General features: G+C 43.4%; 2 protein-coding genes across 2 annotated transcripts; both read right to left on the reverse strand.

The window, feature by feature from the left end:
- Nucleotides 1-2,260: 2,260 nt before the first annotated feature.
- Nucleotides 2,261-20,264, reverse strand: ADHFE1 (alcohol dehydrogenase iron containing 1). Its single transcript, XM_050891066.1, has 14 exons — nucleotides 20,209-20,264; nucleotides 19,611-19,648; nucleotides 17,283-17,326; nucleotides 17,058-17,111; nucleotides 15,673-15,827; nucleotides 15,314-15,510; nucleotides 14,833-14,910; nucleotides 13,583-13,688; nucleotides 12,173-12,325; nucleotides 10,916-11,014; nucleotides 9,889-9,967; nucleotides 9,651-9,747; nucleotides 6,360-6,517; nucleotides 2,261-2,635 (listed from the first exon to the last, which is right to left on the reverse strand). The coding sequence occupies exons 1-14, from the start codon at nucleotides 20,262-20,264 to the stop codon at nucleotides 2,552-2,554; spliced, it is 1,398 nt and encodes a 465-aa protein (XP_050747023.1). The 3' UTR covers nucleotides 2,261-2,551.
- A 1,773-nt stretch (nucleotides 20,265-22,037) lies between these two features.
- Nucleotides 22,038-23,266, reverse strand: RRS1 (ribosome biogenesis regulator 1 homolog). The gene has a single exon (XM_050891067.1). It carries the CDS (start codon nucleotides 23,249-23,251, stop codon nucleotides 22,169-22,171), a length of 1,083 nt encoding a protein of 360 aa, XP_050747024.1. The 5' UTR covers nucleotides 23,252-23,266; the 3' UTR covers nucleotides 22,038-22,168.
- Between the last annotated feature and the right edge of the window lie 4,346 nt (nucleotides 23,267-27,612).

Consider the following 27,612-nt stretch of genomic DNA (forward strand, 5'->3'; position numbering starts at 1 on the left):
ACAATTACAGTGTCACCCCAGCTCCCCATACAAATGCCAGACTCACGTGCACAAAATAGGCATGTTCAAAGATACAGATGTATTATTTGACCAACTAGGTTGTCTCAGTACAGAGTAACTGAGTAAGATAATACATGAAAAGCCCCAGTAACTCTTCAGTTGTGAATAAAACTACCATTGCCCGGGAGCCAGGGCGTGACTCCCCGTCACACCATCGCTATTTGAAAGACAGCACTGTGGGGCGACTTAAGCCCTTGATTTTTCCTCAGAAAATTTCCATTAGTAACTAATAATAGGTGATGGTAGAACACTTGTGTAGCTGATGTCCATGAGTGAGATTTCACAACCAGTTTAAGCCAGTTGAAGACCCTGATGCTGCCAAAGGGGTGTGGGAAACAGAAATGGCCCTTCTTACAGCACCATCTGCTTAGGCTGGGTTAGGTATTACATCAAACCCTTTGTCTCATCTATAAAATATGGATAAAACCTACTATATCAGAGGGGTGTGTGAGGCTTAATTTAAAAACTAGCAAGAGCTCTGGGTTACCTGGTATAGGAAGTTAAGTGCGAGGTTCTGTCAGTTGAAAATGCAGCCTCCTAACAACTGCCGTACTGGCATAAACGGCAAATAAAAAGTGTGCTGGAAGGAAATACCCTACCTTCCTAACTAGCCCATCAAAGTGCTCTGCTGCAGTGATGAAACCCATGGGCTGTTCAGTTCCCCAGAAAGTATATTCTCCCCAAACACAGCATGGCTGCCATGAACTAGGCTCCTGGAAAAAAGATTCTCTCTTCAGGACTCTGTACTGCTATCACAGCCTGGAGAAAGACAGGAGCGGAAAGATGAAACAGGCCGAAAGACTGTATACAAAAGGGTTTGACAAAAAGTTTTTTTTCAAATATGGCAGCTTTGCACAATACCATAAAGTGAATCCCTCACCCCTTGCTATTACAACATCAGCCTTCATGACAGAGGTTCTTGTGGGCAATTTCAGCAGAGGACAAGATTCAGAAGGACACTGAAATCAAATGTGTATCCCAGTACAGGCTGAGGCATACTGGCAGTGCAGTCCCTATAGCCACTAAACCCATTCTGTGGTTAAAAACAAAATCTCCAGTCTTCAACCAGTATCCATCCACCTATTTTAACAGCATTAAAACAGATCCAGTGTCCATATCCAGTACACATCTGTCCTCAGATTCTAGGACAGCACTAGCTTTATCAGACAAACAAAGAACGCAAAGCTGTAAGTACAGAGCCTTCTACTTCAACAGGGTGACTGAAAAGTGCTCCCTCCCTAGCAGAAAGAAATAAGCACACCAGAGGTTATAGGGTTCTTCTTGCTTTTGTCCTGTGCTGCATGGTAGCTGCATGAATCAGATGCTGAAAGGGTCCAACATGAAGTGGAATCTGATTTAAATGAACTGTACACACAACCATGTGCACTTTTTAAAAAAAGAAAAATAGTATTAAAATTTTAGTTTCATTTCTCCCTTTCCCACTTCCCTTTCTCAGTTGACAGTCAACCAGCTGGGTAACTGCTCTGAACGTGCATGCTCATTCCCACGTTTAACCAGTGCTCCCAGCGGGGCACTGTGCAGCCATATACTATACCACCACTTTTTAATATTGAACCACAGCACACTGCCACTTCCTTGAGCTGGTGGCTGCACTCAGAGTGACAGCACCTGCAGGAGCTCAGCAGAAGCAATTGCTTCACAGAGAAGCAAGATACTGTTGATGATAGCTTCTTTCCACAGAACGCAGCAGGAAAAGGGAGCTGTTGCCTTCACAGAGACAAAATGACCATGATGGATGATGTCTTGCTGTTACGTGGTTCCTGTTGAGTGTGTGACCATGCTTTACTCTGGTTTTGCTCCTCCTATGAACGCTTCATATAGATTTTAAAAGGAAAGATAAATATCTGACAATACATGTCAGAATTTTAACCCAAAGCAAACTTTCAGGAAGCCTTTTCCAAACAACTATGAAGTGTGTAGGTTTTTTCTTAACCAAACAACAAAAAAGTACTCAGTTCAACAGCCTTCTTAGCGAAGCCAGATGGTAAAAAGATGATAAAGTAGAACAGAATACAGTAAGCTGACATTTTCTGCAGGGGAACTCCACCTCCCTAATTAAAAATGACCTCAATTATTTCTTAAATAGCATGATTTTTTTAAAACAAAATCACGGACAATTTAAATAAAAACCATAATTTGCAAAATGGTTTGGAATATCCCTTAAAACATTTTTCCACCTTTGACCACGTCTAAAGCACAAGAAATCCTTCAGTAAAGTGAGAAATCTGCTCCAACTTTTACGCAAGTTAATACCACTGACTACTGAGCAAGAAAAAAAAACACAGTCAAGCCTTCACTTCAAAGCACAATTTAGTTAAAGATGAATTACTCGACCTTTTGGCAGTGTACAATGGAACAGAAGTCAAAGGTATCCAAGTTCTTCCATTCTCTAAACAAATTCAGCCCTATATCTATAAGAAATTACCTTTGTGTTAGAATAGAGCACACTTTTCAGAAAAAAATGTTTAAGCTAATAGAGCTTCATGGAAGCCTCGAAGAGGGCAGATAAGTCTTCCTCTGTTTGGGGACGTGGTGATAGTTTAGTCACTCTCTCCTGCAAGATTAACGAAAAACTGGATTACAGAAGGTTGCCAATAAAATTAATCAAACAGTAGTTGAACTATGTGCCTTTATACTAATGTCCTTCACAGAGAATGACAAGGTTTTACAGACAAGTAATCAAGTAATTAAGGTTGAAGCATCATTGACTGTACAGTACTTTTAAGAATATATTAGTTAAAATTGCCTATAATTAAATACACAGAAGCAAGATTAGAATGCAGTTCAGTTGCAAAGTCAAGTACTTCAAACACGGTCTTGTCAGTCACAGATGTCGGTACACTGGAGGATATTATCCTGGGAATACAGCCCATCTTAAAATTCATTTGCCAGCACTGGAACTACGAGTTCAATTTTTAGGGACCAAGATTTTCAAAATACAACATCTCTCTAAGCCCGGGAACTGCTGTAGATGGGGAGAGTAAACAGTGCTTGCAACTCAGACTCCAAAAAAGAGACGCAGCAAGGAACAGTAGTGAAACTGCTTAATAAACAGCCCGACACCTTGGAATCAGAATACAAAATAGTTGTGGTTGGTCTTCATTTGGACGGTGATTCAACAGAATTTTCGGGTGCTGAAGTCCCACTGACTGAAATGAAACTCAGGTATATGCTTCATTGCTCTGCTTGACAAAATAATGACAAAGGCAGGGATGGCATTTCAGAAAAGCCCCATGCCACTGAGGATGAGGAGCTGTATTAGTGTAGGTACTCAGTTACTGCAGAAACACTCAGCTGAAAGGGCCTAACATTAATGTACTTGTACTGGTTATGATTAGTACTTTTATGCTTTCAACAATCAATGATTTTAACATTTCTTGAAAGATTGGGGAGTTACAAACATCTGCAAAACAGAGGCCAGGCCTACACTAGGAAGGCGTTATCTTTAGATGAATGCGGTGTATTTTGGCAAGATGGAGTTTCTTCTGCTACAACCTGTTTCAACATCTCCCTCGTGGAAGAGGCTGCTCCAGTAAAAGCTCTAAATTTTTCCCCCCCCTTTTTCACAGGCGAGACAGTGGATGTCATTTGCTAGGGACCTTGCCTCACGTGCCAAGTGGGATGCTGGGGAAGGGGCTCCTCCAGGCCCCTGCCTCGTGGGGAGGCTCAGCTCAGACGCTCTCCCGAGCAGAGCACACACCGCTGCCCAGCGCAATGCCACAGTGCAACGCTACAGCCGCTCCACTTCCCTCTCAACCTGTGGGGCTGCGATTTGTGGACAGGCTGGATGTGGTTACATAGCAAGAGAGGCCACTGCACTGTGAACTAACACGTGAAATATTGGTCTAGCATGGTGAGGAAGTCAGCTGTGAGATATTCACAGTTCATAATCATGATCAGCATGGTTAGCATGGCTTGTGATGAGTCTGAAAAGTGCAGCTTTGTGTGCATAACTTTACCTACATGAGAAGCTTTGCTGGTGCAGCAGTAGCAATCACATGATACCTCTTCCCCCATCTCTGACCAGCGCTGCTACGCACACAGATCCAGCCAAAGAAAAGGCTAAGATTCTTCTATGCATTTTTGAAACCAAATGGAAAATTCAAACAGCACTAGGGCAAAAGTATGTTGTTTTTTTCAGACTCACAATATGCAAAATATAACAACTCAGTGCTCAAGTACTCACTAAATTCATCAGGCTTATATTAGGACACTCTGGGCCAAATTAGTTTTGCAGCCCTGTGCACTGAGATGGACAGAGTTATCTGTAAAGTCACATGAGGTGACAGGAGTCGATCACCCTGACAGACTGTAGCATTTCCCAGCTATATCGACAGAAGGCTGCAAACGGATGCTCCTCCTGTACACCTCGACACAGAGGTACCAGCACTCCTTCTGCACAAGCCTGCTGGTATTTGCTGGTGCCCAGACAGCAAGGCCCCGGCTCCCTCAGTCTGACTCAGTGCATTCTGGTCTAGTGCCAAAAATGAGCAGCTCCGGGTTCATCAATGGTTCAGCCCCATTATAGCTGCCTCTGGGATGTCTGCAGGGGGTGGGTGGGCTAGAGAACAGCCCTTCCGCCATCTCTCATTTTCGGTCCTCCCCACCTCCCCTCAAACACCATCACAGGGCCGGCCACCTTAGACCTTGGGATAGCATCTTCTTTGCTAGACTCACTGCTGTCTGTCAATAGGATCAATTTCAATAGACTCACTTAGAAAGGAGAATAAAATTCTGTTTTAACTTCAGGCATATATGTTTGTCCCAACAGAGTTCCCACCCCAAATCCCGGCAGTTAGAGTAGATCAGTTTTGTTTTCCTGCAGCCTGCACTTCGCAGTGTGGAATACACTCTGCACACTTATTGGTGCCACTGCACCACACTGCCTTGCTGACATCAATGGGTCAGGGCTGTATTCCAAAGAAAACCTACTGCAAGTTGAAAAGAAAAAATATACCAAAGATTAAACTGTATGGACTACCTCTGTGGGTAATAATAGACTATTAAGGAACACTAATACATTTTCATCATGTTACATCTAATATACAAAAACAAGGTTTGAGAAACTATTAGGTCATCTCATTTTACACAGTGCAATTAATCATCAATGCCGTGAGACGACACTAAACGAATTAAAAGTCAATTTGAGCTAAGCTAACAAACAAACAAAAAATCCCTTCAACATCTTTTGGTGAAGAACCTTCCCCCTCCCCCAGCTATGCAAAACATGCCTTCAGTGAGATGCGCTTGTGATGACCTAAACCCAATTGTTTTAAAGGAACATATTTATCTAAAAAACCGCTCCCAAATGCCCCATAACAATTTACATGCATAACCTATTTGATGGGTGATCAGAGACCTTAGTTTTCTTCCTGGCTTTGCCACTGCTCTGTTGTGTGTGATCCTAAATAGTTGCACTTTTGTGTCATTTTCTCAGGTATAAAATAGTAATATTAATATTTACCCTCTAAGTTACTCTGAAATTTATGAATGAGAAGAACTAGACATGGTAAGAGTTACTGCTGTAAAAAGCAAATAACCTTTCAGCCTACAAAATTTTCATTTTCTCCGTAGTGTTTACTTCCCTTGCTACTTGGTGGAAATAAATCCTAAGTAGACAGAACAGTCCATAGCATATGAATCAAATTGTCTTTTTACAAGGAAGACACCGGATTTTGCTTTTTGGAGGGGTGTGTGGCTTTTTGCAGTGTCTTTGTGAGCACTGAAACAATAAAGGGTATTACAAGTTTAATCTATATCATCCCAGGGGACCTTATTTCAAATTCTGATGGGGGTCAATGGAACAAAAAAAGCCATCTGGGAAGAAAAGTTCTCAATATGGAAAAGTTTAATGTAAAGTGAGCTTGATCATTCTTACCAGATAGCACTTGGTATTAAGGCTTTATCTGTAAGCCATCCTGCATACATAATTAACAGAGATAGTTATGAAAAAGCAGTATCTTCCACAAAGATCAAAGGTCTATGAAAAACATCCTCTTTTTTAAACATGTGATGTTTAAAAAAATAAACCAAACACCTAGCCATTCTTTCTGCATCCACGCGAAGAACAGACTGCAGCATGCAGTCCATCGCACTGAAAAGAAAAACCTAAACTGTGCAGAGAAACAAAATACAGTTGACTATCCATGATTTTCTCCATTTTAATTGTTTTCATGTAGGACTAGAAATAACATTTGCTTGAAAAGAAACACTTCTGTGTTTTCAAAAATCTGTTCTATTTTATTTCACAAGAAAAACTGTTTTGCTTTCTGTCTTACCTGAGGCAGAGTGCCTTTGACTAATGCAGGGATGTCTGCTTTAGAATAACCAATTGCAGCTAAGCCATCATCAACATTCAGATCAAATAGGAATTTCCGGAGCGTGTCTGCCAAAATAAACCCCGCATCTTTGATTCTGGCAGTGCGGATGTCAGCTCCTAAAATAAGACATAATGCCTTGACTGTAGGGTGGAGAGAGTGGAGGAAGCCTGTTCTGGACTTAATTTAATCATAGTATCAGCTGAATACATATCCATACATAACAGTCACTGCCTTAAAAGCAACATGAAGTAAAAAGAGGAATCAGTCTTCATTTTACAGTTGGAATAGTTTGTAAAAGGTGAAATAAAACAAGATCAGGAGAAGCAGGTAACTGCTGCCAGAAAGACTAACTGCCACATGAGGTTAACTTCCTTTCCCTCTGTGCTTACAGGGAGAAGCACTTTTCAGTCTGACTAACTGCTGGGAGGAAAGAAGCTAACGCATGAACGTCAATGGTATTTATTTTTATGGACACGGTGCCAAATGCTAACTTTATTTTAAGGCCTTGAGTTTGCTGACATCTAGAGGACATGGAAACCACTGACTATTCTGTTCAATTACCCATTCAAAGGGAGGAGTAGAGCACGTAGGCTGAGAAAGACAGGAGATGGCAGGGCAGTCTTCAAGGGGTTAAGTAAATCCTAAACTTAATGCTATTTGAATACGTGCTGACTTGTGTAGGACAATATAGAACTGAAGAGGAGGAATGGGTATCTTTGAAACATCTACTGAACAATAATGAAAGCATCAATATAAACTGAAACATTACCAGTATTTGTCACAGAATAGCTTGCTTCCTCTTCTTCAATGTACGGTCAGGACTTACTTAAAAGTAATAATAGAAACATGTCCAGATAGAAGACACAGGTTCCTCCATATGATTTCTTTTCAAAGCAAGCTGAGCTAAATTTGTTCTCTGTGTAACCTCAATGATGTTACACCAGAACTATGTTAGGTCCGAGTGCCATACTGAGAGATGAGTAAGAGCACAACATAGCTACAGGAAAAATATTTTCTGTGATCCTCACGCAATTCAGTGTAACATTCAAAGGGGGTTAAGTGAATAGGAGACCAACAAACTCATTTGAGGAGCTCAGATATTTGGGTAGTAAGACTGGCAGTACTGTAGTAGATAATGTCTGGGAGAAATTGATAAATAAGCTATGACAGTCTTCTACGCAGTCTTGTGCTATTGGGAATATGCCATGCAATCTGAGTTTATCCTGGGTTTTGCTGTAGAGGAGTAACTGGGACATAAATCCAGTATCTTCAGATAATAAAGTAAAAGGGAAAGGGAGGAGGGAAAAAAAAAGGACAGTAAATGTGAAAGGCAGTTTTAAAATATTGCTGTAGTTCTAGTACTTTCTTTTTGCTCAACCTAAAGGATACATCGGTCTTTGACTGCACTTAGAAAATTTCTGGCCACACGCACATCTATTTCCACTGTTTAAGAATCTACCCAGGGAGGTATTAAGCTTTTTTGGGCTGTACCCAAATTCACAGCTGTACATACACACAACCTAACTATTTAGTAATCTGCTTCATGTCATAAAATACCTTCTTAGTCATTGCATTTGGCAACATGACAGATTTGAATCAGCTACTGTAGTCAGTTGGACTCTGGACTGGAATCAGAAGTAAACACCCCAGGTGGGAATTAACAAATTCAATTCCATGTGACATGTTTTCAGCAGAGTCCCTTTACAGCAAGGCAGACAATAACGTAGTTTAAATTTCTACTGAGAAAGTTAACAGAGCTTTTAGAGACAGAATTTATGGCAGCAGTTCATACCACAAAACCTAAAGAAACTGCTTTTCAACCACTTGTTTTAAAATCAAGGAGCCAGAGTTCAAATTCTCTGATATGCTGTGCTGGCCAGTTATCCAGAAACATTTTCTTAGTCTACTTTGAGTTGTGTGGAACACAGACATTTTGTAGCTTAGTGTATGATTCCAACCAGGTTTGTGTTCTGGTTTTGACCATAGGCAGGACTGAACACTTCAGAGGAAGGCTGAACAACCTCATTGCCGACATTTATAAAATAAATGGAATTTTCCCCCAGTGTAGTTTTTCTGACCATGTTGTTTTACATCCTCTTTAAAATACTGTGATATTTTCATTGTCTATATAAAAGTCCCACTCTTTCTTGAAACCCACAATGCTTTCAGATTACTTATAGAAGGAAGTCATACATGTGACTGGATTGCTGTGACTGGCATACAGAAGGCTAACCATACAAGCGACTGAACACACATTTTCCAAACACCAGGAGAGTTGCCCTAACCACTTGCTCTCTACTCCCTACACTCCTGCGCATGTGACTGTGATTGCTCATTGGCGAGCACGGGTATTAGCAGCAGTTTAGCTACAACACAGAGCCTACTGCAGACAGAAAAACCTGACCTTAGATACAAATAAATTAGCCCACTGCAGAGCCATGCTGTCACAGCTAGACTGCTAACAGCTCCAAGATTACATCACTGAAAGCTAGTTTATTACACACAGTCATGCTGGGGGTGCAATGAAGAGGTATCCTTTCTCTAGGACACCTTCTGGTGATGGGTTGCACAGATAACAAAGCACTGTATGAAAAGGTAACCTTTAAATGAGCTGTCAGCTTACAGCATTTACTTTTATTCTGCTAAGAAGAAGAAAAGTCCACATTATTCATTAACGCACTTCTCAGCCATCACAGATGTGTCCACAGAATAGCTACTCCATGCTTCCCCTTGACATCGGCCACTGAGAAATTCCAACACCTACAAACAAGCTTAGGCTTGTTTGTGTGCCACGGAAAAAGAAGAACATCACTCTGTCCTAATTCATTGCCACAGCAGGGAATTTGTTAGGCAAAATGCTTCCATTTAGCTAACGGATGCACCTGAGTACTGGTTTGTTTTACAGTATCTACTCTAAAGTAACTACTCTCCATAAAGCACTCAGAGAGATGCCAATCACAGCTACTCTCTCCTGATTTGTAACAGATCTACAGTTAATTTCAGCTGTCCAGTTATCTAGCCAAGAAGCAGATTTCTCCAGCTGGCTTCTCTAACTACATATCAAAATTTAGCAATGTTCTACCTAAGTTTGCATTATGTGTAACTCAGACTCCAGAATCATCTTTTTCAAACTTAAAACCCCTGCAACAACCAACTACAATTGCTTGCACACATTTTTTTTCCTCCCAAAAAGACATTTTGGAAAGAATTCCATTTGTATGAGTAAGTTTTATCCATAGAGATTCCTACCTAGTATCTCTGCAGCTTCCAAGTGCCGCTCAGGACGTATCTGTGCCGTGAAAGCAAACACTGCTGGGGATGTCAGCACCACAGAAAGGCCGTGTGGCTGGGAAAAAAAAAGAAAAAAGAATAAAATCACATCAACAGGACATGTACTTTCAACTTCAATGTGCTTTAATGTTCATTAATGTGAGATAACAGAGAATTGAAATGTATAATACAAAAACAAAGATAAACCAAGTTTTACCACTAAAGAGTGATCCACATTATAATCCTTTGGTTTATAAGTTTTCACCAAACCAGAAATAGGGTAAGACATTCCATGGCTGGAACAGAGAGGAGAGAGAAAGTGGTTAGGGCAGCTCTCCTGGTATTTGGAAAATTTGTGTTCAGTTCCTTGTGCAGTCAGTCTTCTGTATGCAAGTCTCTTGGGTACAGATACTCAAAAGGTATTTAGGTACAAGTATGGTATGGATATTAGGTACAGACAATCCTCATCTCTCTGCACCTTAGGGACCTAGCTGTAAAAAACAGTACCTCCTTACTTTGCAAGTGTGAAGTTATATTACTCCACTGACTGGACTGAAAGATGCTCAGTTACTAAAGTAATACAGATATCCCAAAAATAGCATAATCTGCATCCCTACCTGATCACACTGCCTGAGAAAAATAAACATTAATTTTAAAGTATAATTAAACAGTGGATTTACTCAAACAAAAGGAATGAAAGGAAGGTCTCTGAAGAGAATGACTGCTAATAACTTCTCCACACAATTCAGGCTTGTGTTTTGCTTCTCTGAGATTTTCAACCATATGAAACTACATTGCCTTGCAATATTAACTACAACTCATTTCAGCCTGCTGAATGCCTACCCCACAGACAAACTTACAGACAATTGCATCAGTTCAGGAATGGCACAACAGTACCTCATTGCTATCTCACTGCAGAACAGCTGGCATGAAATCCAACATTTTAAGTGCCATTGATTTTTTTTTCTAACCACGGTTTTTACTATCAAGGAAGGTAAAGGCCATGTTTTGTAATTTTCACATGACTGGATTTGAGTATCAGAAGCCAGAGTACACAATCCTCATACAAATAAATGCCAAGAGCCCATTAATTTCTGACAACACACGGCTCCCCCTGCATCACAGGCCAGGCTACAATGTCTTACTATGTATTCAGCAACAAAGGCAGTGATGTCTTTGACAATCTGAAACAAACGCTACCTAGAAGCTGACCTCGGATGGGGTTAATATTTTTCTGTACTCACCAGAGATGAACACCAGCATTGCCAAAGCCAATACCAGCAAAAGCACTTGCTAGGTGCATGTTGGCTCTTGCTTCACGGTCTTCAGGATTTCTGATGGCTCTGTGCACCATGGAGACAATGGTACCAGTGAATTCACAAACAGGTTGGTAATTCAGGATGGAGAAGGGAAAGAGGGCTTCTTTACAGACAGATACACAAAAACCTCTAAGATAAGCTGAGATAAAAACGCTGGAAATAGGATCAAGTCACACTTCAGTCAGAGAACAATCCTGCTTCTGGGTCAGTAAGTAGATCAAACTGGTTCAGTGAAGGGCAAGTTTCCTTTCACTCTTCCAAACAGTGAGTAAATAGAGTGAATTTAGCCATATTCACCTCAGTGGTGGTTTAAACAATCCTACTTAGGAGCTCTGGCAATCCTATGTATGGCTCCAAGATCACTCCAGCTGTCTCACCATCTCATTGGTGGGGTCCAGACCACCACCTATCTGTGCAGGAAGAGGACAGGGTTCCTTGCCTTCCTATGCATCAGACTGCTCGTGTAGTTTGACAACATGGAGAAAAAGTCTCATGAATAGATTCCACAGGAACAATAAACAACTACTTCGACTAGCTAGGTACTGTAAAAAGTCTTCTACAAAAAAACCTACATTGATCTTGAATAGAAGTGCACATGGTATACAAAAGCTATATACAGGCTAAAACTTTATTGGCAGGGATCAAAACCGACTCCCAGTTAAGTCAAAACTTAATCTAAATTGAAGGTCTTCTAAGTATGAACCAGTTTTCAGCAAATGCATAATTTTGCACATTTGTAAGTGCATGTGGTTACCTTCTTGATGGATGTATAAGTATCTTAATTTACACTGAAGGTCACAGAAATTACACCAGCAGTATTTCGTTCAGTTTGTTACATATTCCCCTTATATTGTCACAGAAAGAGGATTCTTGAAAAAATATGTGAATGCTGCTCCCATATTAACTGAGCAGCTTGAAATAGCTTTAACTGAGGACTTATAAAATAGATTCACAGAGGCATTAAAAAGCTACCTCCTCAAGACAACCTAGTAACCCTAATTTTACTTTCAATTTTATTTGAAAACTTTTTGCTTTACTTAAGAGAAATCCAGGGTAGAAAATGAAGCTTTAACGTAGTAGTTTGCCTTGAATTTTAGGCTAAAATTCAAGTTCTTCCAAGCATCCCTTTTGGGCACTGAAGACTGAACATACTGCAAGGGAAGTGGCTGTTAAATGTATTACCTTTTCAAATATTTAGCCACGATGCGCAGAGCATGAAGAGCCCAGACATCACTGATGGGGTTGCTGCCTTGGTAAGCTGGTCGGTTGATTGGATTTGAAGGGCAGGGACTGCGCATGTTGTAAGGAAGAGCGGTGTATGATTCTAGAGCATGGCTAAAAGAAAGATTAAAAAATGAATTATTTAAGTGGGAGAGCTCCATTTTACTGCCCTGCTGTCCTTTCAATGCAGGTTCTTCTTATTTACTTCTGGTGTTTAACAGTTGCCAAAAATAGAAATACAATCTCACAGACAACTGGCAGAATACTGGGCATGCACCTCCAGCGCGCTTTACTCTCCAACAAACACACGGAAGGCAATCCAAACACAGTCACAATCTATCAGCTCACACCATGCTTAAAGCTCGGTTGGATGAATTGGCATCTTGGGCTGTAATGCTTTTCACTGAAGAGCACTGTACATCTGCAATGGGTGCATTTCCTTTCTGTAGGACAGGAACTGTAAGAGGCTTTAGCACTGGAAGCATTGTAAGCTACCTTTCTTTTAGAAGTATTGACCTTTAAAAAATTAGGAGTATGATATTTAAGCTAAGTGGAACCGCCAACAGTCTCATCTCCCAGATACTCGTGAATCTGACCACATAAAGAAAGGGCACTGGCTACATTGCCACATTTAGATGTACAAAACTACAGACAAACTATTTTCATTTATGAACAAATGCCTCAATTCCATTACAGACACTGCAGTTCAGGATACTTCACCAAGCTTGAGAAATCAAAGTTTCATTATACATCTATTACTTTAATATACCCAGCACCCAGAAGCAAAGTAAGCTCCGGCCCTCCGAATAGAAACTTCCATGCATTTTGTGCAGTTAAAAGCTGTAGGTTTAAGATGAAGAAAATTTTGTGCCAAGTGAAGAGCAAATTATGAGAGCGGTTCCAAAGATGATCATAATTGGGCTAAGACCTGCCAGCGTCCCACAAGCCTTCACAAGTTTTTGTTGACACATTGTGGCTTTTATTAGAAAATCCTTGTTCTCTATTCCCTGTCATGTCTGTGAGACATGCTAAATGCTGTCACAGTTGTGATTAATCATCTACATGACCGCTTAAAAGGGGACACCTGGACTCTCTTCCCTGACAACAACCATCCTGGAAGCAAACGGTTTCTCCAGTGCACTGAAAAAACATTAAGATTTCTGCAAATGAGTGATTTGTTTCCATACATTCTGAGGGAGGTAGTGAAATTAAGTAAGAGGAAAGTATAACGGAGACCACCTTAACAAGAACAGGAAAGAGAGAAAAAAAGATCATCCTTTTCTGCTCCTAAAATATACTTTTTCTACAATCACCACAGTAAAAATACAAAATTGTAATAAATTCAAGTAGCAGCCTACACAGAAAACTCACCAAAGCACATCAAAGCCACTGTTGGCCACTATTCGCTCAGGCATAGACAGTGTGTGTAAAGGATCAATGATGCCTAATGTTGGCTTAATGGCTCTTGAAGCAATACCTGCAATATGTAAGTGAGGAAAATGAGTTAAAAATTTTTTGCAACAAAATAGGACAAGACAAGCTTAGTGTTCAAAACATAACAATAATGAAGGGAAATGATCTGAAACTACGAAGATAAAAGCAAAGAGAGAGAAGGGAGACTAAGAAGTATCTATGAATGCAAGTCTTACTGACGATGAAGTCCCTGTAAGAGAGTTATATGATTTGAGACTTTTGCTTGAAGTGAATTATACCAGACAACGTTCTCTCTCCATTTGTAACCCTCCCTGAGCAGCCTGTACTTGCAAAATGTCTGTGCTGAACAGCACCTGCAACAGTATTCTTAGACTTGTATCTTCTGTGAACAATCAGAGGGCAAGACTGGTTTGTGTTTACAATCAACTGCTATTGCTAATTGCTGCTTCAGCATCTGTAATAACCATGCCTTCATGTTTTGGTTAAGGGGGCACAGATGTAGCTTTGAGAAAGAGAGAGAGCGACAGACAGACACAAAGAGGCTGACTGACTACATATACACTAGAAAACTCTGAGCTATGGTCGGAACTCCTTAGCACACCCATTTGGGTCCCAAGTACTGTAGACTGTGTGGCACATAAAATCTACACATTTAGAAGTATAACCTCAAAACAGCTATGAAGCTTAAGATGACATTTTAGCCTTCATCTTTATTTGCCAGGGATGAAAAGGCCAAAGGAAGACAGTGCCCCTCAGGCACTGAGGTTTCAAAAGTCAGGAAAAGGAACATTTGGTTGCAATTACACAACAAAGAAACAGAAGTCTTAAAAGCAGAAAGAAAAATACAGAGGAAATAAGGAACAGTTGGTTGACCCTGAATGTAAGTAGAAATTTCCTTTGCAATTAACATTTTCTGCCATTTAAGGACTTGAAAGATTTTAGTTTCTTGGTTTGCATTCAAACTATAATCCACTGTATTACATAGATATTTCATTATGTTAATATGCTATAAATTTAATTCAAGGAGGAAACCTTTAAGCTCTTCAAATTTGCCTGTGGCAGTTGAATCAAACAAAATGACACCTGAAATGACATGCAGTATCCCTGTCTTTCAAAGCAGGGAAATAATGAAGACATTGGAAAAGCCATTGTCTTGAATAGCAGACAAAAAAAGAAAAAAACCTCACCGGTTTTTACTTTTAGTTCTTTGAAGTCAAAAATGGCAACACCAGTGGTTTCACTTCCAGTTCCAGCTGTTGTAGGAACTTAAAAGGAAGAATGGGGATAACAACAAATAATAAGTAATACATAATATTGCAAAATAAATAAATAAAAACACAATAGTAACGCCACCAAAAATACAGGATCCAGGAAATCTCAGAGCTATCCCTGATGCAAAGCCAACAGGTCAAAGAGAAACTGCTACTTTGATCTCTTTTCTCAGTAAAAGGAGTCAAACTCAGCTAAAGACAAACTAATGACAAAAACTGTGATTTTACTTCCACTGAATTAAACAGCAAAGTTACTGCTGAATACAACTAGATGAGAAGTAAGCCCACAGGAAGGTGAAACAGTCGTGGTAAACTGTTTTCAGTAGAAATATCATACAGAGTGTAGAATGACTCTCCTCCTAGCCCTCACTCTCCACGCACCCCTCTCCTGCTTTACCTGCAATGAGTGGCTTGAGGGGCACAGTGACAGCCTTCCCTTTCCCAATAGGAGCATTGACATAATCCAAGAAGTCTGATGTAGGGCTGGACGCATACAGGTTGGCAGCTTTACAGGTGTCTATTACAGACCCACCTCCAACAGCAACATAGGCATCAAACTCTCCCTTTTTAGCAAATTTAATGGCATCCAGGAAACTTGGAAAACAAGAAAAGCTTTCTAATTAGGAGAAAAACAGCACATAGAGAAACTAACTATTAAGACCAGCGTACAGGTCACAAGGAGGTGTTTAAATAGCTGTATGGCATGCTGTAAGAGCCTAGGCACTACTTTGAGAAGCGCACTGTCAGAAGTAGTACCTTTGGTCTGTTGGTTCCACCCGGACATTATCATACATCTGAAAGTTTATACTGTATTTTGCCAAGGAATTCAATACTGCATTTACAGGAGGGAGTTGGGAGAGGTTTTTATCTGTCATCAAACAAACTCTTCTAGCACCAAGATTCTGCAGGTCCTACAATAACAATGAAATTAAAAAACAAACGACTGGTATAAAATCATACACTGAACTATTTAAATACTAATCCAAATCAACTGAACCATTTAATAATAATAAAACCCTCAACCTCAAAATAGTCGGTTATTGTAAAATTTTTTAAATAGTATCAGCTAAAGTAAAAGAGGATTAACCACATACATACAGGATGCAGAAAACAGTATAAAGTATAAAGCTGCCAAACTATTATAGAGTTGAAGTCTTATGATAGAAGAAAACTAACAATAAAGATGGTGAACAAGTGAAAACCACGTGGAACCACTTAAGACTACCGTAAAAAGTAAAATTTTTTTTGAAATGTTTTTTTCCTACACAATTCCTGTGACATAAAAAGGCTTTTCCACAGGTTAGGTCTCCCCTAACTGCCTACCAACGCATGGCATTAAAATCTTGAAAATTTAATATTGAATATTAATTTATTGATGAAAAATCAAAGGTGGCAAAAAGAAAAATAATACTACATCCTACCCTTTGCTAAATTAATTGTCACAATAGCTATACAATGCATGCAATTCTAAATAATCCTAATGCTGTTTAAAGACAGAAGTTCTAACTTCATTTACTATCTGACTACTAATTTACTTTACAAATTTGCAAATAAAAGAGAGAACTGTTAATGCCATAAATGCCAAAAAGAGAGGAAAAAATGATAAATGAAAAAACCCAATGATAAAGGCAAACTGGAACAATGTACTCAGGTGAATCATCTCACACTGCTGAAACAAAAATTCTACACTTTCACAGTACAAACTCAGAGCTGAACGAATATCCACCTAATTTAATGGAAAGTCTCTGATTCATTTTAATGAGCACTAGAAGAGACGAAAGTGATCTTGAGAAAATCCTGGTGAGTCACCAGGATTCAAAACTTTTTTGAATTAAATTCCCTGTCAGAGAAAAATATTGTTGCATAATCCTGGCAAATCATCAACGATCCAATTACCCACTAAGCTGCATTTCATGTACTCACTTATATCACAGCAACATTGATGTAACACGCTTCTGTTCTTTACCCAACAGTATTTTCTGACCTTTTTACACTGGTATATATGACCACACATACTGCAAAGCAGTGGAGATTCAGACACACCATATATAAGCTTTCCCTTACAAAATGGATTCATAGCACCATCAGCCTTTTAGAAAATAACTTTTCACCAGTGATGGACTTACACTATGGAAGCTTACCATGCCAATCTCTTTAGTAACTCCTTCTCCATATCGGATGTTCGAAATGGCCATCTACAAAAAAAAAAGAACATATTTTTTCTGGAAAATGGAGAAATGGCATCTAGTCCCAAGCAGTCAAAGTGAAACATAGATATTTACTAATGTAAGTATTTGTTAAATGCCATATTTGGAAGCATACAAAACACTACTTCTAAATCAAATATATTTTATTATTAAATCTACCTCAAATGCATAGTCTGTATTTCCCAGGGTAGGCCGTTCAGGGACTGGAATAGAAATGAAACAGTAAAATTAGGGAAAAAAAGTGACTTCAATCTGTATCTCAATACTAGAGTTGACAGATTCCTTTGCTTTTAAAATCACGAATACATTTGCACAGGTCATCTTGGCTTGTCTGGGTAACAGTTACGCATCTCATCCCTTGTTGTTTGTGACATTAAATGATCCAAGTACTTAATTTGATTCATATGATTCAGCAAAACAAGTGTGTTTTCTCCTTCTTTCAAGAATTAATTCCTTGCTATAAAAACTGAGTAAGTCAGCAGGAAGTTTGTGTGAGAATTTGTTTGCAGTCTGCAAAGACCAGAACAGCACATAGTAAGTAGAACTGAGCATCTGCAGAGCACACAGGCTGCTACATACAGTTTGAGAGGTGTTACAAATGTGTAGGGGCTACACGATAACCTTCAGAACAACTTTTAAAGACAAATCCATGAGACATCCTCCATATGCACCCGGACAGAGAACATCTTTTGTACATGTGAGAGTAATACTAACAGGTGTTTACACTTCTTTTTACTTCTGCCTAGTCCTAAACTTGCAGGTGAAACTGAATTGCTTGCTTCAAAATGAAGAAACTGCATGTATTGCTAATAATAAACAGAGTTTTAATAAGAATCAGTGTCTCACTATCAACTTTGTTTAGTAGGAGAGAGAAGATATTTATAAGGATAGTATTTCAGTCACATCCTCTCTCTGCCATGTAATTCTTGCATGGATTTCCACAAAACTCTCCATTTCTTGCATATCCTGATTTTGCCACAAAGTGAAGCAAACTGCATCAACTGAAACAGCCCATTCTTCTCCAAGAAAAGATCAGATGAGGCATTCTGCTCTTCCTGCTGAAGTCATGCCTTCTGTCTGTTATATTAATTGAAAATATGCAATTTGGATTCAGATCCAATGAGTGAAGCCATGATAATGAGTCTTACAGACACTCTGGGGTGCACTGAAGCACTGACCCACAACAGTAACAGATAGATATATTAAAATCCTTTATGCACTTTCTATTCAAGCCCAGGCCAGCTGCTATCAGCTCTTTCATTGCCATTTCTTGCCAGGCTGTACATGTTTGACCTCTCCTGGAGTTTGAGTCTGCTGTACTCTCAGTCATTAATTTGACAGGCTAAGAATATGTCCAAGCCATTTACTCTCTTGCTTCCTGATAGTATAATAGGTGCCCTGCTGTTATATTCTTGAGCCAAATTTAACTTGCAGGAAGAATTTTACTGAGTTCAAATATCGCACTATTTCTTCGAACACTGTCAAGAAACACAATGAACTTTTTTTTTCTGCTACAGTCACTGTTAAATCAATTTCCACTATTTAGAGACTTACTGAACTGATACCGTCTTGCTACCTTATAGACTCAATTGCTGCCTAAAACTTACAGAGAGGATTCTTAACTAAAACATCTATTTAACAAGGGCTTAGTTTGAATTGACTGAGTAGGTCACCAAGCACACAAACAGAAGAATGAGATTCTATTTCTCAGCTGTGCTATTGTCTTGCTGTAGGATGGTCTTGGGCAAAACAAATATCTGAACATACATTAGCTTTTCCATATGTAAAATGGCAATGGTAATTCTTTAAAAAGCGTCTTAAGTAAAGCACATGAAACCAAGCCACTCAGAATTACACACTGGTGAAATTATGGTCCAAAATACTAATTTTTATTGGATCTGGAGACTGACCAGCAGACAGCTAGCTATTCCCATAGACTCCCTGCAGTCAATGCAAACAGAAATTCCTCCCAGGGTGACTCGGCGCAGCTCACCTGCTCTTACTCCACAACCCTGGCCTCAGTGAGCTGCGTTCTTGGGACTGACTGTATAAAAAGCCTATGGAGATTACATTCCCCAAGCCAAAGCAGGCCTTTGTGAATAGCTCCTTTTTATTCATATCACTTCCTGTTTCTTTTCTAATGTAACAGATGCATATTTTTCCCCTCGAAAGCAGATCTAAAGTTGAGATGACTCAGGTGATGACAGCAGTAGTAGCAGCCATAGCAAATTTCTGATCAACTTGCCTCACGGCAAGGGGAGGGAGGGAGAGGATGCATCAGCTGTGGCTTATGTGGAAACAGTGAATCTCTCCAACAACCGCTATTGTTGTACAGTTGCAAAATAACAGCCTGCTTACCTTATCCTTTGAACCGTTCTCTTTCCTACCTGTTACCTGCACCCTCTGCCCAGGTTACACCGATATGTATGGCTCTACAAGGTCATGATCTCCTACAGAATTACTTTGGAGACACACAAAAAGTCTTACCTTGGGAATAAGTGTGGCAATGGCTTGGGCACCGACATCTAGTTAAAAGGTTAAAAAAAAAAAAAGGCACGGTTAAAAGGAAAAACTAAAGCAGAAAAACGAATCTGTCCTTGCCTAAAAGTCTCCTGTATGTACCCGTGTATCGCGCCCTACCCCAAAGAGGCCTGGCAGCAGAGCCTGGGTGTGGAGGAGGCCTGGCCCACCCCCGCGGCCCAGGGGAGCGGCAGGCCGGCAGCTGGGGGGGGGTCTCACCTACGGAAGCACACGGGTGGGTCCCGGTAACCGGCCCTCAGCCAGGTGCCCGTGTGAGGCGGGAGGTGGTGGTGGGGTCAGCGCCAGGGAAGGGGCATTAGGAGACCCCCGCGGCCCCCGGGAGGGAGCGGTCGCTGCTTTTCACGTTTAAAGCGCGGCGGCCGCCCGGCCTCGCCCCCCGCCCCGCTGCCGGCACCTGCCGATAAAGGGAGGAAAACCAGCGGCCCCACGGCGGCCCCGCCGGGCTCCGGGGCCGCCGCAGGCGAGGAGGCCGGCCCCCGCCGCCGTCCCCCCGCTGTAGGCGGCGGCTCCCCTCAGCCGCCCCGGCCCGCCCGCCCGCACTCACGCGGCCCGCTGCAGCTGCCGCAGGAGGCGGCCTGCCCGCTCCCGCCCGGCCGCCATCGCCGCGGCTCTGGAGGGGTGGGGGTCCGTCCGGGCCGGGGGCCGAGCCAGCGGCAGCGCCTCCTCCTGGGGCTCCCACCTGCTTCCCGAGCCCCGTTTCAGTCACGCAGTTGACCGAAACCAAGGACTTTGCACGGTTGACGTAAGAAATGTCCTCATTCAGCTCCTAACGGCCTGCCACGGCCCCTGCCTGAAGCTGTGAAACCTTTATCGGCTTGGGAGAGCCAGAAAGCGGCAGCACGCCCGGAGCGCCTGCACCTCTGCTCGGGTTGCCTCATCGCTGCTGGAAACGCACAAACTGCCCAGGATTTTAGTGGAGAAAGTTCGCCAATAACGTCGTCAGCAGCGCAGAATACTTACCGGGGCGTGTGCACGTGTGGAAAAAAAGCCACGCTCTCTGGTTGCGCAGGTACAAGACGTGCCCTGTGGAAATGCCGGGAAGATCAGAGGTCTGGAACTTACCTCCGAACAACTTCTTCCAATTGTCCAAGTGTTTTTTGCCCCTGCTTTGCCTAGCTACTGATGCTGAAGGCTTGGTGTCAGTGGGTTGTGTCCACAAGGCCATTCCTGCCACCGGCAAGTCCGAAGCAGCCTGCAGCGGTGCAGACTGCTCAGCACAGTGGCGAGAAACATTTAAGAGGCAAAGAACACATCTTATGCAAAGCCCACAGCTTGAGCACTATAGTCAGTCTGTCAATGCCACCCAAATCCCTTCAGCTCCAAGGCATACGTACCCCTTCTGCCCTCGGCTGCCGCCTTACAGAGACAGAGGTTTTGCTTTTTGATCGTGCTCAAGCTGCCATCCTACTGAACTGCTACAGAATGAGACAACAGAACTGCTGCAGAGTCACCTAGCTTTTTCAAAAACTCATTTGCAGCGAAATATTACGTTATCATTAACCACTCACAAGTTTACTACTTGAAAGTTTGAGAACTTAATTTACTTGAGATTGGTGGAACTTGTTTTACTACCCCTCTTACCAGGAATGGCCCCAGGGAACAGCATCCTTCCTGTAGCTAAGCCACACATTGGGACAGCAAATTGTATTTTTTATTTCAAGTGTACAGGAGGCACTATGGAGTTCAAGAGAGTAATAAGCAGAAGTCTGAGATCATTTCCAATATACACTCTCAAACTGCTTGGTAAAGAAAAACACTGTGAAATTATTTCTATGAAGTGACGGATTACTGTTAATACAGGGAGAAATTTAGGTTTTAACCTGCTGTTCAATACAAACATTTTTCCGTTGAATTCAACGGCTGGTCACCAGCTTTGACTTCTTTTTTTAATCAACAGAAGTCTCTAGGAAATCTGTACTATTTCTTGGGCCCTGCAATAAATCTTACAGTGTGTGTTTCATGTTCCTTTTGTAACTGAGCCCGAATACCAGAGAGCTGAGCAGCCAAAGTTGACTTACAGAGCAAGAGCTCCACCGTCAGGCCACTTGCCCAGAGCAGAGAGCAGCAGCCACATCCTTTCACTGCATCTGTGTCTGAGCACGCTGTTACTCGATCAAAACACAGGTCACAGCTGCAGTCCACCCCCAGTCCCAGCTACCTGAGCAAGGGACAGCTTTTGCTCAGCTTCAGTCCTGCCTAGAAATGTCGCGGCCACAGCCAGCCGTGAAGCAACATTACGTGGCTGTCCCTGTGAAATGCCCAGCCTGGGGGAACCGGGGCTCCTGACCCCCTCGATATACCACCAGTTTCCCCTGGATGGAGAACGCAGCCCCCCTTGACTGCCAGCTAAGAGCCAAACGCAGGACATTTTAGAAAGGCCGGAGCGTATTTATTGACAAATAGGGGTGAGAATAGAGCACCAGGCAGGAGGCTGGCAGCGACAGTCCCTTCCCACGCCTCGGCGGGCATCCCCAGCCCCGTGCTGCACGCAGTCCCTCTGTCCCTCACGCCTTCTTTCTCCTGCCACTGCTGGTGCTGCTGCCCGCAGGCCGCTGCTGCTGCTGCCGCCGGGCTCCACTCTTCTTGCCGCTGCGGCCAGGCCGCTGCTGCCGCCGGCCACGCTTCCCCCGCTGCGACTGCTTCTTGCCCTTGGCGGCGGCCGCCTCGGCTTCCTCCTGGCGCAGCTGCTTGTTGACAGCACGGGTGATGTCGAGGACCGGCTTCTTGCTGCCCATGTCCCGCAGCAGCTCCAGCTGCCGGCTGCGCTCGGCCGCCAGGTTGCCCAGCAGCGGCTCGAAGTGGCGCTTCCTGCCGCCGCTGCGGGACGGCGGCTCCGCCGGCTCCTTGGGCAGCCGGGGCTGGAAGCGGCCGAGCGAGGCGGTGGAGACACGGGCGACGCGGGCAACGTGGCCCAGCTCCTCCCGGCTCTGGTGGCCGGTGGGGTGGAGGGGCGCGGCGGGGCCGGCGGTCCCGGCCCGGTGGGCGCGGGCCAGGTTGCGCAGGCGGTTGAGCTCGTTGCGCGCCACCCGCTCCCGCTTCTCCCGCCGCAGCCTGGCGAACTGGTCCTCCTCCGGGTCGGCGCCCTCCGGCACCTCCGCCAGCCAGGCGCGGGCCGGGTCGCCGCCCGCCCGCCGGTAGCCCCAGCGCCGCCGCCACTCCTTGGCCTGCTCGTCCCACACCAGCGAGGTCCGCTTGCGCCGGCGGATGCCCTTCAGCCGGGCGAACTGCTCCCAGCGCGTCGGCGGCCGCGGTCGCGGCGGCGGCTTCTCCCGCGGCAGGCGGAAGGCCGGCTCGGGCAGCCGCGCCACCAGCGGCCCCCCGGCCCCGCCGGCGCGCTCGGCCGGCAGCTCCCAGAGCCGGGCCACCAGCAGCTGCGTGTTGTCGCGGGCCAGCGCCCGCAGCAGCGCCTCCCGCCGCGGGCCGGCCCCGCGCAGCCCCGCCGCCGCCGGCGGGTTGCGGTCCAGCGCCAGCAGGTTGCCCAGGTCGAACTCCAGTTCCAGCTCCTTCTCCACCGTGACGCTCCGCCGCTTCTCCGCCTCCTGCTCCTCGGCGGCTGCCAGCACCTCCTCCACCCGCACGGCCGCCATGGCGGCGGGCGGACCGGGCCGAGCCGCGCCGCTCACCACACGTGCGGGCTGCTCCCGCCGGCCGCCCCCGGAAGTGCAGCAAAGCCTTTCCGGGTCAGGGCGCAGGAAGCACGCCTCCGCGCCCGGAACAGCGGTGCCCGGGAGGCCCCGCCCCGCAGGGGCGGGCTCGGCGCAATGCCTGCCGGGAGCTGTAGTGCCGTCTGCGCCGGCCCGGGGTGGGGACCGGAGGCAGCGGGGGGTGTGGGGAGCCGCAGCCCCCGCCCGAGGGAGGGCCGTGACCCCCGACAGACCCTCCCTGGGCCTTCTCCCGGCTGCAGGAGTGTCACCGCGCGTTAATTCCTCTCGGGTCCCGTCAGGGGACGCCTGCGGCCGCGGCTTACGGGCAGGTGCTTCCAATGATGCCGATGAAATCCCCGGCGACCCCCAGGCTGGGGCTGTGCGGGGGCCGGGGCGGCCCCAAACCCATCTCCCGCCACCACCACGAGTGGTGCTGAGGCGGAAAAAGCGCGTGGAAAGAGCCCGTGCGTGAGGGGAGGCAAAGGCCGAAAGCTTGCTCGTGCTCTGCCAAGCGCGGGGCCAACAGGGCCTCGCAGCTTCCCCTGCTGCTGCCGGCATAAGGGGCACGCTGTGGCGTTCGAACACTGAGCAGCTCTGAGGCTGAGAAACGGGAAAATACTTTTTCCATGAGTTTTGGGGTTTTTTTTTTGGTAGCATATCATTATGTCGGACAGTCATTGCTGCAGAGCAATGCCCGTAAGTCGTCATCGCAGGACCAAAATTCAAGTACTGTATTGCGGCTCCGCAGAGACCGACACAGGTCTTGTGGGCGAGTCTCCCCACGGAGAAGGGAGGGGAGGAACGCATTTGGAAAGCAGTATCACCTGGCAGATGTCTCATCAGGCATAATGATAAGTGAGGTGATCGGGTGATACTGCGTGCACCCAAAGGTCAGCTGGGTCGAAGATACCTCCGTGCTATTTTTAAACAAATGGGCTATGAGAGAATCCTTTTATAGCTATACAGTGATTTGGCTTGTATGGCCATGACATTTCGAGCTGATCCCTGGTCCCCTAAAAACAAGCTCGTGATAGCACTTAACTGTAGCCAAGGAAAGTGATGGGAGTTTTTATACCAGATACAATTCTCTACTGTTATATCACATCTCTGCTTTTACATTATGTTTGGAGTGATGGAAATAATTCTGAGTGTAATGCCACAGCAGTATTGCTGGAATGAAAATAAAATGCCAGCCTTGTAAAATGAAGACAAATAGCTGATTCTCAAATTCTAATGCCTAGCATATCACAACTTATACTTTGTAAGTCTAACTATGATAAAATCTTCCCCCCCCTCCCCCCCAAGTCAGCAATTCTGAGCATGATTTGTGTACTATGGCGCAGCAGAGTCCCTGTGCATTTAAACCCAGGCCGGGTGACATAGACAGTTTTCCCGTTTACCACAAGATGGCATTGCATTGGATAATATTTTGTTCCCTGTCTTGGGCAGCTCGTACTTTCATCTGGAATTACAGATAAAATTAACTCTAAAGACAGTTCCTTGAAGAGATGCACATGCACTATTTCGATTTAGATTTAGGCATAAATTTATACTTTTGAACTGCAAGGTCCACTGTTTTGGCAGTCTGGTCAATACCTTTACACTGATCCCTGTACCTTCCTGTTTTATCCTTATGCAGCTAACTCTTTGAGTTCTTTTGGTCTATATTTGTACAAAGCCCAGAAGCCTTCAGGTAAATTTCTGGGACTGAGAGGACATAATTGGTAGTATCTGTTGCACTTCCAAAGTTGCTTTAAACGTTAATGATTACTGTGTATCACTGGAATAGCAGAAGGAGTGCATGCCGGGAAGTGGTCTTCTTGTTTTACCTGATAGCATGAACCTGCCAAGGAAGGGAAAGAAGAATCTCAGAAGGTAAAAATTACTTTCTGGCAACAGCTGTGTAGAACTGAATTCCAGCCTTTTTAAGTATTAAGAAATTGTCACGTACTGTATGAGTGGTCCCAGTGCAGTAAACAGGACTGTTCTTTTACTCAATTGCTTCAGTGTTACTTTGCGATAATAGTCTAATGGGGCACCCTTACGATTACAGATTAGTGACAAGAGATTCTGTACTTGGTCTCAGATGGAGTTCAAAGGTGAATTTTTTTGATGGCCTTTTTTCTCCTTTTACTGATCTTTGTCGTGCGTTTCATTGCTGGAGGCAATAAATTGATCCTGTGTATTTAGTCTCTACATACGTGATTCAACAGTAACAATTATAATCAACAGAGGAAATCTGTAAATGCTTTCGCATTGGGTTTTTTTGCTGTATATGAAAATCACCCTTTCAGCAAATTAAGTCTTTGAAACTTGTCACAAGTAGATGTCACCACACATTCTTAAAGTTATTTCAAAAAACACTTACAAAGAAATAATCTAAATACCTGTTTAGAGAATAATTCTGAAAAAGCTTCTTGCATCTTTTCAAGGATTCAGGCTTCCAAAGAACATGGGAGAAACCCTGACCAAGCTGAAGTCTTGGATGGTTTTGCTGTAGGCCTTGCCAGAGTGAGGCCGTACTTACTACAAGCAGAAGTTTTATAGTCTTTGTTTAGACCTCCTCCTGTTGTGCAGAAGAAAGAACTATCTGCTTAGTTTACTGGCAATGCCAAACTTTTTGTCCTGTGAGCACAGGGTGTAACTGAAGAAGGAGCCTCATTCGACTGTGCTTCAAGTGTCCTCAGCTCAATGTTGCCTGTTAGTGAAGCCTGACTACAAAATCGTTACTGCTGTACATAGCGATGGTGTGTTATTCAGACAGGACATTTCTGAGTTTGTGATTTCATGGTGTGGTTGGGAAGGTGGTAGCTGGAAGAATATTTGAAAGGATTTGTAAACCAAACAAGATTTGTAAATAGAGTCATGGATATTTTGGGAAACTATCCCATTGTGAGAAGTGGCTTCTGAGATGCCCACTGTAGTAATCATAGCCACGCTTCGAGCTTGTAACTCCCAGTTTAGAGCTGAGAATTACAAGTAGGCACACAGCTTCTGTTAAGTGAAAAGGTGTGTGTGTACTGCTGAAAATTTGGGCTTTTGAAAAGATGAAAGGCTGATATCAAAGTTGAATTATAGAAATAGCTGTTAGGAAATGAATGTTTTTATTATCTCATATGTGCTCCAGCTTTCTTAATAGACTTTTCCAGCAATTTTTTAAAGGATGAATTTTTAGAAATGCTTATTCATTTTGACCGTCTCTGCTTTTGGGTTCCTAGTTTTAGAATCTCAAATACCGCATTTCTTGAACTGCCTGTGGCTGGATTTGTGAGTGCTCAGCCGTAGGACTTGAAAGCAGTTATCCGTAACTGTGGGCACTCACAATCCATAGATACTTAAACAATTTCATCATTACTCTCTCTTTCCATGAGGTTCTCTATTTCTTCAGTATGAATGATAGTAATACATGTCACGGCATGTGTATGTGCTTAATTCCTTAGTGTTTGCTTACTTTCTTTACTGTGAGATGATCAGACAGAAATTGGATGCTGTGGCAAAGTGCAGTCTTTCTTTGGGATGAAGAAGGCTGTGGGATTTTGGGTTGTTTTTTTTTTAACCACAGTTGAGGCCTGCATGAAAAACATAAAATGGCAGAGTGTAATTTGCAGAAACACTTGTCCAAAACATTAATAGAAAGCATAATGCAGGAGGTATGTGATGCACCAAAAGAACTACAACATCAATGTGATATACTGTTGGTTTTGTTTTTCTGTTGGAGAAGAATAAAGAATTATCTTACTTAACTTTTATTTTTGTAGCTTCTGTTCAGCTGGGCTACAACTTTGTGTTTGATAGGAACTGCTCTAATGTACAGTATTCATGTCTCACTGTTAGCGATACCATTAACTTAGATTTACTCTTCAAACTTTTACCAATTACCTCTGGATGGCAGTAGATGTAGTTACAAGATGATTCAACCAATTCATAAGCCTGCTGTGAGGATCATTATGAAGAACACTTTTTATCAGGAAAACCCAAAGTGCTGGTAATTTTTGCAAATGGTAGAAAGTGCCCTTAAAATACCCACACTGTCTCCAAATCATTCCTTGCCACCGACTTTGTTCTGTACACTTTGAAGTAAAAATCTATGTTGTCGGATTTCTTCCTGTAAGGGAGAAGTTGTTTGCTCACTGAAGCTAAATTAAGTACAACAGTTTGTGGACCAAATTCTGTTTCCCAATACGTTTTTTACCCCTGTAAAATGTATTTAATGTATTTCAGCATGTATCTTATTTCCTGGGACATGTAAGTGCTTTTGCAGTCCAAATAATGAAGCATAGGCATGAAAATTTGGCTAAACAAAG

This window comes from Gymnogyps californianus, chromosome 2 (assembly GCF_018139145.2).
Source record: "Gymnogyps californianus isolate 813 chromosome 2, ASM1813914v2, whole genome shotgun sequence".
Taxonomy (NCBI): domain Eukaryota; kingdom Metazoa; phylum Chordata; class Aves; order Accipitriformes; family Cathartidae; genus Gymnogyps; species Gymnogyps californianus.